Here is an 18,440-nt window from a genome sequence, read left to right on the forward strand (position 1 = left end):
CAACAAAATTTTTGCCTTCTGTGAGCAAAGGGATAGAATCATTAGTTTAATTACAATACCTTCATATTGCTGTCCAAGTAAATGACTGGCATAAAAAATAAAATGTTAAAATAATGGCTTGGCTAACAGTAAAAATAATCACCTTTCTAAATGTTAATTTCCAGACAATAGGACCAAGAGCATTTGGGCCTGAAATACAAGAAACTGGAACACACTTAAATGCTCCCCATAGTGCCTGTCTGAGAATGTGCAAGCATTTTATCTCCTTCCACTGCAATTCAATCATAAACTAAGTTTAGTAGATACCCAAGACTCCATCACAACTGTCTAGTGAGGTAAAAGCCTTGAGGTACAAAAGCATTTGTCCCCTGCATGCTCTTCCCACAATGTCTTTATTTTGCAGTTACTGTAACTGCAACTTTTCTATTAGAAGCAACTCTGGGAATAGCTAATATGGTACCTGAGTAACTCACTACTTTATTTCCTCACTAAAAACATCCTGCTTTACCCAGTAGATTATCTTCGTAATATCTTGTCAATTTCAGAAGCTGTGGCAGACATCACAGGATAGTGCTCTCAAATTGTTACATAGTAATATGTTCTGTTCTGCTCTAAGTACTTGGTCTGCACTGCACTCCATAATTTTACTGGAACATTTGCCTCAGAAAGCTTTTACCCCAAAAGATCAGAATGAAATACAACACACCTGTTCACCTGTAGTGTGTTCCGTTGCAAATCTTTGCTCTACTTCACCCAATGCAGACTCACTAGGGAGAGCTGACACACGACCTGAAACACTTCTATCATCTGAAGATTCCAGATCGGATGTCTTGCTTTTCTGAATCATGTCTAAGAAAAAATAACACAAAGGAACTCTCTTAAACTACAGGTATTCTAAGCACATTCTAAGCACACAAGATAGATCATTCCAATTTCCTTCTAAATCTATTTGAGCATTTTCTTCCTTCTTCATCACATTCCAACAACCAACCATCTGTACATCCCCTGTATAGGACAGCACTACTGCCCATATTAGGACTGAATCCTAATAACAGAAGAAACCATATTACATCCTACATATAACTGGGCTTCAATTAGAACACTCTAGGCTACAGCCCAGGCAGCCTTCAATCCTGATGTCACCAATCAGTTTGCTTGTGCTGGTGAGCAACAGGTCCAGTATTGCCTCTCTCCTCCTGGGGCTGTCTATTACTTGGCTAAAAAAGTCTCCTGGATGGCCTACAGCTTGCTGTGCTACTTTTTCAGCAGATGTCAGGGTGGTTGAAGTCCCCCAGCAGGACAACAGCCTGCAATCACAATGCCTCCTATAGCTGAAGAAAGAAGGCTTCATCAAGAGGCTCCACTTGATCAGGCAGCCTGCAGTAGACACTAACTACAAGGTTCCTTTTATTGCCTCGGTCTTTAACTCTCACCCACGTGCTTTCAATTTGCTCATGGCCATTCTTCAGGGAAAGTTCTTCATACTCTATTCCTTTCTTGACGTAGAGGGCAACACCTCCTTCCACCCTTCCTTGCCTGTCTCTTCTGCACAACTCATAGCCATCAACAGCCAGATTCCAGTCAAGGGAATTAACCCACCAGGTTTCTGACTGCAACTACATGGTGATTTTCTAGTAGCATGGTGGCTTCTAGCTCCTCCTGTTTGTTTCCCAAGCTGCGTGCATTGGTGTAGAAGCACTTCAGCTGGGGACTCTGCCTTGTCATCATCTCCAAGTATAATTCCTTAATTCCCCTGGAGTTTCCCTGTTGCCTTATCTTTTGCCTCAATAAAATATAGTATAAAATGGTATAAAAAAAAACCCAGAGCATTACTCTTTGCTTCTGCGATCCTCTAACCATGACCCCACTCACAAAATCAGATCTGCTTTCCAGGCATTAGAAGCTGCTGATGTTACAAGTGCTTTGCTGGATCTGCTCTGAAGGCCATGTTGAGGAGCCACACCAAACCCCTGCAGCAGAAAGGCCTGAAACCTGCATGCTTTGGCTGCTCAAATAATAGTATCATAGAATGGCCTGAATTGAAAAGGACCACAACGATCATCTAGTTTCAATCCCCTATTATGTGCAGGGTCACCAACCACGAGACCAGGCTGCCCAGAGCCACATCCAGCCCGGTCATGAATGCCTCCAGGGATGGGGCATCCACATCCTCCTTGGGCAACCTGTTCCAGTGCCTCACCACCCTCTGTGTGAAAAACTTCTCCTAACATCACCTACTTCCTTCCAATGCCACAGAGGAGGCCACCTCAGCCAGCTGCTCAGGAAATGAATTATCAGAGCCTTCTTCCTCCTGCTCATCTCCAAACTCACGTGTATCACCTGTGTCTGCGCGCGCGCACACACACACACATTAGGAAAGCAAGACAGAACCACCCCGTAACGGTGCAAATCACTCCAAGGCTGCTGGAGAGGAGAAAGGGTCTGCAAATAGAAGAGGTGAGCAGGGCACAAGGGGATGGGACGCAGCTCAAGGGAGAAGGGGACGAGGAAAGGGTAAAGAGAGAAGTAACAGGGCTGGGAGATGGGACAAAGAGCAGCCCGTGAGAGGAAAAAACTCTCTCATGAATGGGAACGTGGCGAGAGCACCACAGGAAGCGCTTCCGGGGATGGAGGACCCCGCAGGCTGCAGGGCGGCCTCACCCGCTGCCTCCCCGCCCTCGTGGGGGCGCCGCTCGGCCCGCAGCAGCAGCAGCACGGCCGTCACACCGTCATCGTTCTCAGCACCGCCGTTGAAGAAGCGCAGCACGGCCCGCCCAGCCTCGCCGCCGTCGCGGTTTAGCAGATCCTCGAAAGGCGTCGCGTCGGTCAACCCCAAAGCAGAGAGCGCTCGATCCCGCAACCACTGCACCCGCACGTCGCCCAGGCTCATGGTGGCAGCCACCGACAGACGCCGCCCGGTCGCCACAGCAACAGCTCCGGGAGGAGCGACGGCCGCCAACCGCCCGACCGCCGCCTCGCAGCGTCGCCTAACGGTCGCCACGCGCCAGCGCCTCGAGCGGGCTGCGTGAGGAGCGGCTGTGTGGCGTGGGGCGTTAAGGGGCTCCGCAGGAACCGAGGGGAGCAGCGCAAAGAGGTTTTATTGGGAATCAGTGCGATGCAGTGCTGTGTATACGTTTGTTTTTTGTGAACCTGCCGGGATAAATACTGAAAACCGACACTGCTTCTGAGTTCCCAAAGTACATGAGATGGTGGCTTGCTGATAGAGGAGTAATTAATGTCCAATGTGATCTTAATCGTTCAAGAAAATAAACAGCTTTAAGAAAAGGAAACACGTTGATTTTAGAACATATGGTAACAGTTTTTAAGAAAATTAATTTACAATATTAGTTTATTAAGGAAAATGTATAGTTTCTATGCTCCAGCTCTGCTGTGTATTACTATGGGAGGTATATATGACAATTATTTGGCTGTGGTATGAGGCAATCAGTGAGAAACGCTTTGTTCTTGTAGGACAGACAATCCGAAACACTTTGCTGAGAGCAACCGAGCTATGCTATATCATCTTTATTAAAATGTAAAGAAATGTGCTGAAAAGAGAAAGGCGTAAACTTGTATCCTCCACCGGTATAGAACTTGTACTGAAATTCCACCCTGAAACAAGATAAAAAGTAGAAGGTAGATATTAATCCAAAATTGCCAAAGGAGAGAAGCCTGCAACGCAAGAACCCAAACACCACCAGTCCTAATCTCAGCACTCAGACTTTCTGTGCAGCTGTTCCATCCACAGACACAGGCAGATTTGTTTTTTTTTCAAGAGACTAAAAATTCTGCTGTCATAGTTTATTTCTCATTTCTGTCTCACTGATTTGTTTTGGCATTAGTTTTGCAAATCTACAGTATCATGATGACAAAACTCTGCACTAATAAAACTCTGACAAAACTCTGCAAATAGCTACATTATGTGTATATATGTCTGCCTTTTCCCCTACACTGCAAACATTATCAAGTTTCTGCATACAAAAGTGCAAAGCTCATGACGTGAAGACTAGGAAGGATTAAAATATTTAAAGGTTGGCAGTCTCATTTGAATGAAAGTTCTTCTCACAAATATAAATGTTCTGTTGAGCAAAACAGAATGTAGCCATTTAGTGACACAATTAGACTGAAATTAATATTTATCACAGCACTAATATTCTACATTATGAAAAAGCTAAGATAGTGTAAATCAAATGTATTAATTCATAATTTGCATGATAATTAATTCAATGTGGCAGAGGTCAGTATAAATCATAAGCCAATAAAATATGAGTTCACTGAAAATATCCAAGAAGAATACTCAAACTAATAAACCATGTATTCAATGAGATTACATAAATTAAAAGAGGATTGGGCTGTTAATATTTTCTCTTAAGGATCCCTAATATTTTGACCCCAAATCCTTCTAGAGCAGCCAGTATGCACTGGAGTGAAGTAATTAAAAAAAACGAGCAGTTAAAACTTACCAGTGAAGTCGTATAGCATGGAGAAAAGCAGAAAGCCCCTCCATGACCAAAAGAATAAAAACTGTTAGCGCAGCAAAAAAGGCTAGAACAGGGACTAGCAGTAAGACACCATAGGTTGTGTCCACACGAAGACCCACTCTCATCACCATTTGCCACAGAACTTCTGACAACTCTATTGGAAAAAAAAAAAAAAAAAACTTTCATTAATTATGTTGGTACAGCATACATTCATCAAGTAAGCTACTCTACCGAACCTGTATTCTGATTTAACTAGGATTACAGAATCTACTGAATGTGGGAACTACAGGAAACTCTCCACCCCACCCCACATTTTTTTTTCATAGCAGCATCATTTCAGCAGGCCAACCGACAGTTAAAAAGCAGGACAGATGAAAAAGCAACCAAAACCAACACGAAATACTTACGTGCATGTGCAAGACTTAATGCCCAGAGTCTCAGATACGAGGCTGTATTAGAAATACATCCTAGACAGTACTCAATGGTATGAATGGCTTGATTCATAAAAACATCTGCAAAATTAAACTAAAATACGAAAACACATTTGTATCCGTTTAAACAATACAAAGTAAAACAAAAACATTCATCTGTAAATCTTGGTATACAAAAAAAAAAATCCATCACAGGGCAATATACTGATTTCATATCAAGAGAAAAAAAAGCTTGTAATGTTTAAGATTCATTACAGAGAAAAAGGACGACAACCAGATGTTCTATTTTTCCAGTTAGCTTCCCAGTTACTTTGTGGATAGATAAAAATGTATGCAAATTTGTTCTCCAAAATAGTATGATTTAATTCTTGAAAAATGAAGGCAGTAAAAAACAAACACCATTCAAATTCCTGTTCTACCAATGTCACAAATTTACGTCAATTTTGAATCTTTACAACTAGGACTAATTATCAGTAATGCTAGTCACAGAGAAATAACTGTATTAATAGAGTTAACTCTAAATATGCATGTTTGTTGCTAACAAAGATACCAAGACTAAAATCACCACCACAAGTTTCAACATTTACTTTACAAGAAATTATGTAAGCAAACAATTATTGTATTTTTTTAGATACAGCAAGCAAAAATTCTCCTCCTCCAGCGAAGCTACTAACTATACATAGGATACACACTGGGAATCTGAATCAGTTTGGCTTTTAATTCACATGAAATCAGTAGAAGCGCTTCAGACATTTAATGATTTGGCCAAAGTAGAGAGCAATAGCCAGGACTAGGAATGCAACTTGTTTCCCTCAGGCCCACTAGAAAGAAGCTTTGTCACAAGATTTAATTTTTAACTATGAAAAACTTTGATCTATGTGAAAAGCCAGAATTACTTAACAGGAAGCTGCAAAGCCTTCTTTTTTGCCTTAAGAACCTATAAAACCATTAAAAAAAAAAAAAAAAAAAAAAAACAGATGACGACTTTTACCCTGCTCCTTCAATTTAAAGAAAAGACTACAGTCTGATTCAAATAAAGCACTTAATTCTTCATGTTCTTCACTACAGATAGATTGTAGGTTGCTGTAGCAATCTGAATGAAACAAGAAATAATGATACAATGCCAAGAAATAAAAATAAATGAATTGCATTTTGGCATTAAGGTCTTTGTAAAGGCTCTGCTGATTTTCTTGGAAGCTTCCATGATTACCTCCTTGATTTTCTACTTCTAATTTCCTTTCAAGAACTAACTAATCAGAAATTAATTAATTACCTCCTCCCTATCCTCTTCTCTGTGCCCACTATCTGAATGACTGCTTCCTTCCTCCACATCATGAGGCTGCAGTAGAGAAAGTTCTTCTTCACTTTCTTTCCGAATCAGCTTGTAGCCACGCTGCAAAATTGAAATGCATGATGTTTGTTTGTGGACTCTTGGTATCAATTTTTAAATTTGTTTAAAGTTGTCACAGAAAATAACATTCTCCACGGCAAAAATGACCAGAGAACTAGAAGAACAAAGAACTATCCAAGTTCTGTAGAAGCACCTAATTACGGACATTATCTGTAAGCAGGACACCAGCTGGATTTTCTATACTGAAGAACTTATAAGCACATGTCAATACTTACCCTGTATGTTCTAATGCCTCGACTTCCACTGTGCAACCAATATAAATAAAGTGGTTTTCCAAAAAGCATTACAGGAACAGAAAGAAAAGCAACACACAGTAAAAATCTCTGTAGACCAACCTGTTCATAGGTGGGAAAGAAACAACATTAGACCAGATCACAAATCAAAATTAAGCCTTCCTTTAATAAGTCTAAGAAAAATACTACTGATTTCAGTGCATATGCAACCCAAATTGAAAATGTACCCAAATATTCACTTAATCCTCCTCTTAAATGGAATTACAGACACCCAGCCTCTTCAAGTCTGAGTTCTAGATAAAGGCATTACTGAAGCTCACTGTACTAGGATTATTTACAGTACATAAGCAAACAGCAAAACTATAAAAATATGACTATTCTCTTACCTCAATTCTGAACTGGGAATTTTTGTTCTAGAAACATACTTCCACAAGTCACCAATCTTACAATTGAAGAATAAAAACAATTTTTAATGATAATGTTTCTTCAATTTCCTTTTAGTCTGAGACGTTCCCCTCCCCAGGGGAAGGCAGAGCACACTCAGCTATCAGCCTTTCATGGCTGGTAAAGTAATAACTGCACAGAGAGCAAAGAATCATATGATTCTATGATTCTATGATCCTTAGAAGCTTGTAAGAAAACTACTAACCTGTCCAGTATAAAAGGCATCTGCTTCACCACCAGGGAACAGGAACATGTTAATAAATTGAATCAGAATGCTTGGAGCAGTTGTGGAGTCCTCTGCAGAGTATGCCAACCACTTAAAGAAAATCATGAACACAAGGTAGCCAAAGATGCACATCATGAACAAAAGTTCAGGAAGAAAAACCAAATAAATATTGTACTTCTTCTTGAAATGTCTAAAAGATAATGAAGAAAAAAGGGATAAATAAGTTTTACAAAGTAAGATCAAGGTAAACTTGGGACCCAAACATGGTCACAATGTCATTTTAAGGAGCAGTACTGAATTTAGGACCTAAAAGTGATTTCTTCATACTCAGTGAATTTTAATGTGGTATTTTAGTGGAAATCAATACCATGTGAAGCATGTACTTGCATTTAGCAAAAAGTGAAATACTTTTTGGAATAATACTGACCCATTTTGTGAAATTTTTATGAAAGACAACCTTCTGTTACTGCTGTTTTTTTTGGTTTTTTTTTTTTGTTTTTTTTTTGTTTTGTTTTGTTTTGTTTTTTTAAGACAATTACTATTATGCTGGGTTTTAAAGAAAACAAAACACACACCTGTCCCCATTTCTCTTGCCAGATTAACTGTTATAATTACAGACTTGACAAAAAGCATTATGGTTATCATGACTTCTTGTACTTACAAGTGGTTAAATACTCCCAATACAACTCCAAATGTCATGTGAACCACTCCAAGAATCACAGACATTTTCATCTTAAAAGAATTTAAAAAACTGAGACGGTTGCTTGCCAAATTCCAAATCTGAGGAAGAAATGACAAGATACATACATTTCAGAGCAATGTAATGGAAGGAACAAAGCAATATCTTTTCTCCATTACAACACCAGCATTCTACGTCAAGCTGAGATCACAAACTAAGTCTGAAGTGTGTGAAAATAGTTCAATCTTTGATTCATTAAGGGGAATCTCTTTTCGAATGGAGAAAGAAAACAAATGCTTTTTCTTTTCCCTCAGAGTATGTTTATCTTTCTAATACACATACCAAAATCTAATTTAAAGGTGACTGATCATCACAACGGATAACAGAAAAGAATAAAACTAACCGGATCAATTCCAAAGGGATAAGCTCCATTGTACACACCAGTAACATTTGGATCCAGCATTAAAAGCCGATGAGACTTGAGATCCTCAAGACTGAAGTGAAAGAGAACCACAATCAGATCTGACACGACTATGAAAGAATAAAACAATTTCTAAGTAAAAACGGTCTGGCTAGTTAAAAAAACATAACAACCTGGGCACCTTTTATTTGGGCTTAATTCACACCGTCTTTGAAAGATCCATCCTAACATCCACCCAAAGGATTACCTATAACCTCACTTTTATCTTTTTGCATTCTTTTGTTTTTAAATAATTATTACTGCATTTTTTATTTTAAGTGTAGAAGAGACTGAGCCCTCAGCCCACTAGCCAGGTCTTGCAAGATTTCATTACATTTCATTTGAGGGTAACTTCAAATAAGAGAGCAGCTAAAGGGCCAAGAGGTGAACCTGCTGCAGGAAATACTCTTGCTTTAATGGCATAGCAAACAAAGGCAGACCACTCACCGCCAAACATTCTGTTCAAACATTGCTGAAACATTCCACCCGGAACCAAAGATATTTAATGACTTCGAAAAACAATCATTGTAAATCAGACCAGTGTATATAGAAAACAAACTCATCAATAGAATGACGTATCGGCCATCAAACAGCATTTTTATTATCTGCAAATATATATTAAAAAAAAAAAAGAAAGAGGAGTCATGTTACCTATGCACTTCAAAGAGAAACACATTCTCTAGCCACGTAAAAACTTCTAAAAGCTAAACATTCCTGCAAACAGTCATTAAATAATATGAAGAAACCTGAGGTCAATCCAAATGGATAACAATCTTTCTTTAAGCATGTAAATATGCAATCTACAAGGGACAATCACTTAATGGCAGATTCACCTTTGTACATTATAGCTTTATGCCAAATGATTTAGCAAACAGAACTAGCTGAGAGCCAATTCAGAGAGACAACTTTGGTTTAAAGTGAATTAAGAGATCTGGAGTCCCCATACAAGATCCAGTGACACAAACTGACACTTCTCTCATTGGCATCACTACAGTAACTAATGGTCCTTTTAAGCCACATTTCTTCCCCTAGACTTAACTCAAGAAGTTAAGCCACCTGCAATCAATCTTAATTAAATATAATTCTAATAAGATATGCAAGAGTTCCTACTTTCTAAGCCCCTATAGTTAAAAGATGAAATAAAATTAAGTCTTGTGAATTTCAAACTACAACTGTTTTTCAGAAACAGCAGAAGATGGAATTTGAAGAGACATTTTCTCCTCCCGTTAGTGGCTGTAACCACATTCTGTAAACAACATATGCCACTAAGTAGCGTTAGCAGAAGGAAAGACAAGCCACCAATATTATTTGCTGCCAGTCCTTCTTCCCAGCTTGGCAATTTCTGCCCTTTCAAAAAAGAAGAGCTTAAGACACTGCATTAATCTTGAGGAGTATGGTAATACTGAACACACAAAATCTTAAGACAAAAAAGCCTAATGCACATGCACAAAAAAATAGCACTTAACAGAAACATAGCAGCCATTTAATTGGAATTATCTTGCTGGTGGGGTTTAAGTTTGTAATTCCTTTTACCTCATCCTGTGATCTTCGTAATCTAGGATGGTTTTCATACAGTATTGTCAGGAGTGCAAAGATGAGCATTAGCAGACCATGCCCAAAGTCTCCAAACATAACAGCAAACAAGAAGGGAAAAGTGATGATGGTATAGAGAGCTGCAATGGCAACATGATACATTTCAGACATACAGCACAACAGATGATGGTGGTATCTGAATTATGCATAAGCAATCAACTATTTTTAACCTCCCAAACAATTTGTTTAGTCTTAAGTTTGAAGGACATTTCACCCCTTGCTAACAGATCTCCCACACAATATAAATTTAACTCGATTTAAAGCTTGCTTTAATTTATATAGAAGTATTCTTCTGTACAGCATCACATGATGCTATTGGAGTCAAGGTAACTAAGAAACACAGAAAGATATTACAATGAATGGGCTGTGTAAGCTTGCATAAGGTTGTTGTCTTTTATCCAGGTGATGAGCTTCACACCTTAGCAAGAGCAACAGCCATTACCAGTTTTCCTCTTTTCTCTAAATACATGCTCTTATCCAAGGTAAAGCATATAAATACACAGTCGTTATCACTGTTTTTAATGCTGAAAGAACACCTCACAATCAAATCCCAACTTACCACATGGAGCACCATCTGTACTTTGGATGAGCTACTGAAGATTTACAACACCTAATAAATAAGCAGTATGGTTGCCCCCATTTTGCCCCATTTGGTGTCCCACTTAGCAAGGCATTTAAACACACAATTTTACAAACAAGGTGAGCAATAATGACAATACAGTTCAGATTTCAGAAAACCAACCTGGATTCACTTCCCCATAGTTTCCAACTCCATAAGCATCAACAATATTCTGGAAGCCTGAGGTGAATTTATTGGTACGTATCAGAGTTGGAGGAGGTTGTGTTGTTGGAATGGTATTCATGAATGAAGAAATTGTGGCTCCACTCTTCCTCTATTTACAGAGGGAAAGAAAAGATGCATGAAAACTCAGTTGATGCTTAATCTAATGAAAGTGAAATCATTTTCTCTACCACTAGTTTCACCAGCCTTGAAACATCACTAAAATACAGTCCAAATGCTCTGGTCTGTACTTTATAAGGAATACCACATGAGGTTCAGGTTAGGAACTTGGGTCCAACATAGAAGTTCTTATTTAATAGTAAAGTAGTTCTTATTCAAAGCACTAAATAAAGATTGTGTTTATGAAGAAATTGTTTAACATCAGCATGTTGAGACCCAAACCTGCCTGCACCCAGCTTTTATCCTGTTTTAAATAAGTATTTTCTTTTCTATTTGTACAGTTAGAAGACAGAAGCTTTAGCAGCAGTGAGCATTCAGCTGACTTACCGAACCTTCCTCCAACGCATGGCGCAAGTTCTGCAGATCAGCCACTGGACACCAAACCTCAGCAATCAAACATTTGTTTGTGACATCAAAGCTGCACAGGTTGAGTACGTGATAAATGGCTTTCATCTTCTTTACTTGGATAACCCATGTATAGATGGATTCAGATGCTTTACACAGAACTTGGCGTAAGTAATCCTCAGTTTTATGCAGAACCTTTGTCCAAGCAGAAAAACGAGAAGATTTCATTGAAACAGTTATGTTAACTACAGTAAAAGCACAGACTATTTGTCCAAAGATGAACCACATTTGCAAGAGGCCACAATAAGCACTGCCTTCTGTTTTAGGCAGCAGAATTACTCTGAAGTTTAATAAATACAGGCAACACAAGACCACAAACATTATATATGATCATGTTCAGATCCGAAGCTATCTGTATTTCAGAAACATATTAATATATCTAATACTGCAATACATTAAGTTATTGCCTCTAGTGCAAAGGGAAAACACCACTACAATTTACTCACTGTACGAAGATCCTGAATACGAACACTCAGCCCTTCAACAACGGCCACGCGCTCATCCACACTATTTGGGTAGGGATACACGTGACAGCGGTAACTGCAGAGACACAGAGATGTGTGCTGAATAACCAAACTAAAACAAAATGCAGCCAACATCAGGTCCTAGTCAAATCTGCAGCATGCCATCTAATAACTATAGGCAAGATTCTGCCGAGTCTCACTCAATGTTTGGCCCATACTTAGGACTGCAGATAAAGTGATCCACGCATTTACTTCTACATTACGAATTTTTAAAGCTAGATGCAGCTGAGGGGATGGAAAAAAAAAAATCAAATTCAAAGCCTTGCATAAAATCAATATTTCTAAGGAAGTGGAGGAGAGGAAAAATAAACAAGAAAAGAACTCGGATACAAAGAAACAACATATATTCATTTTTACCAGTCACAAATCTTCTTAACTTTCTGGCCAATTTGTTCACCCCAATAGGACACTAAAAACACAAACCATTTTGTGGTTTCACCCTTAAAGAAAAGAAAATAGTTAATGAAACTTGTTTTCAACCAAGAACTCAAGTGCACTATCATTATTCAGATTTGTTCTTTTACTGTATAATCAGAAAAAAGTATTAGCAGCAGCATTAGCATTGCATTGTTTTAATTAAGACCAAAAATGAAACTCAAGCGTGCCAATACTTCAAAGGAGTTTTTTTTTGTAGATCATTAAAAAAAATAAAATTTTCAGGGAAGAAAAAAAAGATCATATTTCATCACCTCTAAATTATAAGTTAGAAAAAAGTTCTGGAAAATTGAACTGTTACAAATCAGAATCAAAGCAAAATTTCATTTAACTTAGATAACCTTTACTGTGATGGACAAAGTCCATTTTATAAGTTCAGAGATATTTTTAATAGAAGACAGACAATATCCCAGACTTTTTTTTTTTCCTTAACTACTGAATGAACAAATAAAAGGGACATTAAAAGGTAACACCATGTACAGACCTAGTTAATAAATATCCAAGCAGTCATTTGTGCTTTTTTTTTTTTTTGTCACAACAGCCAATTAAAGTCACAGCTACTCCACAGCAAAAGGTAAGATGTATGAGGAGTGGCCAGGGTCACTGGGTTTGCCCAGCTCAGAGCAGAAGATGCAGAGAGGAGGCAGCCACAAGACCTCCACAGGCACTGGGAAATCGTTTCCATTTAGTGCAGAGCTGAGCAGCAATTATTTTAAGTCTTATGAAAAGTACAAACACAAGAAACTCCTTTATAGTGTTTATTACTCACTGTATCTGGATCTTCCAAACATTCATCCAGCTCTGCATATGTCAGAATAGTGTATCCTTTACAAGCTCTCCACAGCATTTTTTCAAATGCTTCAACTTTTGCTCGGTGAACCAACCCAGATATAAAGCTACGGGAAAAGAAAGGTTTGATAAATAGGTCAACATCAAGTCAAATAAGACAAAACCAAGAAAAGTCAAAATCTCAGCAATAAATCACATCACAAAATAGAAGCCACAATAATTTAACACATCACCTCTAAAGAAGGAAGCATCACTCTCTATAGGAACTAATTGGTATATAAAATAAAGAGGCAATTTCCATTTAGGAAACAGATTGACTATAGGCCCAAGGAAACAAACAGAATATTTGACATCGTCTCCGTCTATGGCAGTAAGATTCTTGATTTTTCACTCATTTTTTTTTACTTTCATAAAGACATTGCAGGGAGTTGTATCCATACATCACTTTAAAAGCAAGTAAGCAGTACTATTAATAATGTTACATGTTACATTACTACTGACTCACTGTGTTTATCCCTGAAAAATGTTTGAACAGTAAAAGTACCAATTCAGGGCAATTTGAGATTTTTCCTTAGCACACATACGTAGTTTTATGGGAGCTTTGTGACAGTTTTCTCTAACATATCTCTTCAAAAGAATTCAGTTTTGTTTCAGAGGTACAATTGGGCCACTCACCCTGCCTAAAATAGTTTGGCTTATCTGAACTCACTGGACTCACACAACACCCCATCTTTTGAGAAAGCAGCCTGTTACTTATAGCAGCTCTTGAAGCAGTTCTGAAGCAGCACATCATGGCAACCAGGCAGATATGGACTGAACCATACCTACCCCAGCTTGGCACCTAGTCTGTGCATACAGTTGTAATCTGCAAATGGCTCATTTTCCACAGATGGAAATTCTTCATAATTTATATGTAAGTGGGACTCATACTAGAAAAGGAAAAGAAACATCAGCCGTAGCTCTCAGGAAAAACAAAACAAAAAAAAATTTATTATTCTCAAGAAGAAAAGTTAGTTAAATTATTTCAGCGAAAATACAAAATGATTTCCTGCGTTCAATTCAGGCAACAGGAAGATCTTGGAATCCCAACCGAATCACTCAGCAACTAACAGTCACTTTTGCAAAAGTTACCTAATTGTTCTCAGAGCAACATATAGGCCAAAATAACAGCGTGCAACAGGATTGTCACACAACACACTCAGATGCTGCAGGATTACCTCAGCTGTTCTCCTGACAAACGTTTGTGTGACATCCAACATGCATGTATACTCCGTGAGTTCAATCAAGTTTTTCCTCAGCTTCTCTTTGTTTTTATTTACTTCTCTCAATTCTGTCTCCAGCTTCTGCAACTGTTCCTTTTACACAAAATAAAAGTGACACAGAATCAGGTTTGGAAATTGGGGGAGAATCAATTTGAAGTACATATTAATTTGGCTGAATTATAGTCTTCCAAATTCCTAAGTGTAATATATGCTATTACTCAGTCTGCCAAAGATTGCTTCATACTGAGTGTTCCTGATTCACCACCAGAATCCATTAAGTCTGCTGTTATGACTCTAATTTATTTCTGAGCTAAGGCACACTTGGAATTAGAACCTGGAATAGCACAGAGTGTGAGACATTTACCTATTCTATTGACAGACCTACAATAAAAAAGAACATCATTCAAAAGTATATTTACATTTTACAAGCTTCTCCTTCCAACACAATACCAGGAAAAGCATTCAGAGAAAGGAGCACTCTGTACTCACTAAGAAACCAACACGGGAAACAGCAGAGCCTTGGGCTAAGAACTAAGAACTCCCACACATCCTGAAAAATAAGGATGCAGGAAAAGTCCTGAATAAATCCCTAAGCAATAAACAAGGCTGAAGGACTACACCTACATACAGCAATTTATCTGAACAGCAACGCACCAATCCATCAAAAAAGAGGTGACTACAAACCTCTAAGTTAGCTTTATGTCTTTCACAGGAATTTTGTGACAATATAATATCCTCAAAGCAGACTTTGAAGTAACACTGGCAGAACATGAAATCTGGATAAAGAGAAGTAAAGTTTGCCCCTGACAGGTCCCTAAGTAAATTAAGTCCTAAGTGGTGAAACAGAAAGTGACCCAATTTGAAATAAAGTTCTGAGATCCAGTACTACAGTTTTGACAACTGGTGCTTGAACAAGTTACCTGAATTTCTAAAATGTGTTTCAGCAAGGGGGCAGGAGGAGCAACATCTCCCTCAGGAAGAGGAATATCTGCCTTTTTAATTTCTTGTACTAAATAACCTAGAGCGAGAAGAGAAACAGAATCAGAAATATAAGCATATCATATACACTTGAAAGAATACTACGTAGCCATTGTGAGGGTGCCAATCACACTGCAGCATCAGGCCTTAACTACTTTATTCCTTTATTTCTGCAACCATACACGGAGTCTGCAAAAAGAACAGAACAGGAGGAAAGGCTGAGCTCTGTGCAGAGGAAAGGCACTGATGATGTGCTTAGAACACAAGACTTCCCTTGGAAGCTGCAGAAGGAACCCATCCTCAGAGACGTTTGACTGAAGCTTTCCCAACACCACCATTTTTTAAGAAGCTTTTAACATTTCACAGTATCTTTTTGCTGTTGTGAGTACAGCTTTCTAATGCCATCTGCAAAAAAACCTGACATTCTGCTCAACAACTCATGTTTAGAATATACAGTGTTCAAACAAAGAGGCCTAAGTAACCCAACAACACATGCAGCTCATGCTGGGCAGTGTGATTGCTGGGATGTATGGCATGACCAGCACGTGATTCCAGTAACACATTCCAATAAGAGGATCCTTCAACAGTAACCTTTCCTCAGGATACACTGCAGTGAAGTGCATCTTGGTAAAGCTCTGCAGCCTTTCCTCTATGCATTGATTGCCATGTGAAAGAAATTACTATTAGCTTGAGATGATCTGGAGAGTGGCTGGAAGTTGAACAGTGCTCAATCATATAATGTGACAAAAAAAAAAAAAAAAAAAAGGATTTGTCTTATAGGCAAGAGAATATCCAGAGCAAAGCTTCTTTTTTCCCAGCAGTATTTTAACCATTCAGTACAGAAACAGTCTCAACTATTCATCAGCAACAAATCAGCAACCCTTCTTCACTTCTGAGCTTAACCAAAAAAGAGAGAAGAAACAGAACAGCAATATCTAAAACGTACATGTTGTACAGTAAGTAAAACTTAAAGCTGAGAAAATTAAGAGAGAGCACTAAAACACTGGAATTGCCCACAGGCTGTGCAGTCTCCAGCTGTAGATGTACTTGAGTTGGATGTTCTGACCCATTTCAGTACAGGAGTCAAATAAGCCATCTCTGGCTCTGAAGATCTACAGATACAGTGCACATGAGTGCACACAGGCCTCTGTCATGGATACAAGAATTTTATAAGATTCTGCAAAATTCAGACAGTACAACACTGGGAAAAATCAAACAGAAAAACTGCAGCTGAAATCAACACCTCAGATCCACTCCAGCAAAATAAGCTTGAATAATGCCTCAGGTGAGAAAGGGCAGGTAGGAAAATAAAGCTCACCAAGAATTCTTTCCATTTCTTCACATTTCTTCACTTCATTCACAAATTTTCTTTGAAACACGCTTACATTTGGGTTGAGCTGAGGAAAGATGAAATACTCATTAGGAAACATGAAAACAACCACCCCTACAAAACACAGCTGTCTGTGAGACTTCATGGAGCCAATGCTGCATGTGCACTCTTTCTAGAAAGTGCTTTTCATCAGGGAAGCTACTAAAGGAGAAAAAGATTTGTCTTTCAACAGCAAAGCTTTACTGGAACTGAATCAACATCCTTCCTTCTTTTTACTCAGAGAACCAAGTAACTAGATCTACCAGAGAAACCATTCCCAACCTTATTCTTACCATTTTAAAACACTGCTTAAAGACTTCAAATTAACAAGCATGAACCTTGATAGAAACAGCTTTTTTGTTGTTGTTTTTCGGTTTGTTCAGTTTTTTTGCTGTAGAGTTTCACAGAACCTATGTGGAATGTTAAGCATTCATAGATATTTGCACACACCTCCCCATGAGTATGTAATGCCTCTGGCTGCATATTCAACTTCCAAATCAGGACTAGATGGAATAGCATCTTTAGATACTCTATAATGATATACTGACGAATGCACATCCTCCTACTGCCATATTTGCTAACTAGCTGTTCACTTAAGTTTTCCTTACAAAGACTGTCGTCCTGCATTTCTGAAAAGAAATTCCAAAGTCTCTGTCACCAAGTAAGCATCACATAATTATGATAAGACAGCTCAGAAATGAAGTTAATTATTACCCAACCCATTTTCTAAGCCATGCAGTTGGCCTCCTCTAAGGCGAGTTGCTCTGTGGGAGCAGACATGGCACATCCTGACAGTCAGTGAGAATGCAGAAATAAGCTTACAGAGCACGTGGGTGTTTCTATCAGCCTACTGGGGGGTGGGCACGTCTACTCTGGGGCAGCAGGTGAGCAAGAAGGCCAGCAGCAACCTGGCTTGTATCAGCAACCACGCAGCCAGGAGCAAGAGGGGGCCTTCTTACTATGCCTGGGGCTGGTGAGCTGCACCTCGAGCGCTGTGCTCAGTGCTGGGCCCCTCACAAGCAGAAAGACATCGGGGCCAGGGAGTGAGTCCAGAGAAGGGCAGCGGAGCTGCAAAGGGTGCGGAGCACGGCTGGGGGAACCGGCCGGCTCCGTACAACTCCCGACAGGAGGCTGCGCGCTCTGCTCGCAACTAACGGCGGCAGCCTCACGTAGCGGCAGGGCAGGATGGGGTGAGTACGAGGGGAAGCTCATCTCCCAGAGAGCGGTCGGGCATCGGCACGGGCTGCGCAGGGAGGCGGGGGCTGAAGAACGACCCCGCGGGCCCCTTTCAGCTCGGGCCCGTGGCTCAGCCCGCTGCCACACGACGACGACGCGCGGCTCAGGCAGCGGCTCTGCCCGCAGCCCCCCGCCCCGCCGCCCCTACTCACATCTCGGAACTCGGCCAGGCCGCGCTCCCCCACTTCGCTCAGGCACTCGTACGCCGAGCCGCTCTGCAGGAAGAGCTGCGCCAGGCACATCGGCTCCCCGCGGAACAACGCGCCCATGGCGGCCCGGGACGGAGCGGCTCGGCTCAGCGCGGCCGGCGCGCAGCGGGCACGGCGGCAGCTCCCGGCCCGGCCGCCATAGCGCAGCGCAGCGCCCCGCCCGCCGGCTGCGGCTTCCGGGGGGCGGGGCGGAGTGGCCAACCGGCGCCGGGAGAGCGCCCAGCTCAAAGCCCAGCCCTGAGCCCAGCGTTACCCCGCCCCCGGCGGCCCGCCCCCACCGCCTGCAGTCGAACACCTGATGTGACGAGTTGTTT

The 18,440-nt window shown here is 40.2% G+C and overlaps 2 protein-coding genes across 9 annotated transcripts in view; both read right to left on the reverse strand.

The window, feature by feature from the left end:
• Positions 1-2,975, reverse strand: part of DNAH10 (dynein axonemal heavy chain 10) — a 54,517-nt gene extending 51,542 nt beyond the window's left edge. For 2 of the 8 annotated variants that reach the window (XM_085238296.1, XM_085238295.1), the window contains exons 1-2: positions 2,662-2,953; positions 707-849 (exon numbers count right to left, since the gene is read on the reverse strand). In XM_085238296.1, coding sequence (XP_085094422.1) covers positions 707-849; positions 2,662-2,890 — 372 coding nt within the window. In that variant the 5' untranslated portion in view covers positions 2,891-2,953. Of the gene's footprint in view, positions 1-706; positions 850-2,238; positions 2,347-2,661 lie in introns of all 8 variants that reach the window. The other 6 variants (XM_085238299.1, XR_014886928.1, XR_014886930.1 and 3 more) reach the window with 6 other exon arrangements.
• A 515-nt stretch (positions 2,976-3,490) lies between these two features.
• ATP6V0A2 (ATPase H+ transporting V0 subunit a2) lies at positions 3,491-18,320 on the reverse strand. The gene is made up of 20 exons (XM_085238300.1): positions 18,070-18,320; positions 16,631-16,709; positions 15,255-15,352; positions 14,290-14,427; positions 13,901-14,001; positions 13,053-13,179; positions 12,206-12,288; positions 11,771-11,864; positions 11,247-11,459; positions 10,701-10,851; positions 9,899-10,038; positions 8,813-8,970; positions 8,309-8,399; positions 7,888-8,006; positions 7,206-7,416; positions 6,539-6,658; positions 6,186-6,305; positions 4,889-5,006; positions 4,464-4,635; positions 3,491-3,612 (listed from the first exon to the last, which is right to left on the reverse strand). The coding sequence occupies exons 1-20, from the start codon at positions 18,184-18,186 to the stop codon at positions 3,510-3,512; spliced, it is 2,553 nt and encodes an 850-aa protein (XP_085094426.1). The 5' UTR covers positions 18,187-18,320; the 3' UTR covers positions 3,491-3,509.
• Between the last annotated feature and the right edge of the window lie 120 nt (positions 18,321-18,440).

Source organism: Meleagris gallopavo, chromosome 17 (assembly GCF_905368555.1).
Source record: "Meleagris gallopavo chromosome 17, MGAL_WU_HG_1.1, whole genome shotgun sequence".
Classification (NCBI taxonomy): Eukaryota; Metazoa; Chordata; class Aves; order Galliformes; family Phasianidae; genus Meleagris; species Meleagris gallopavo.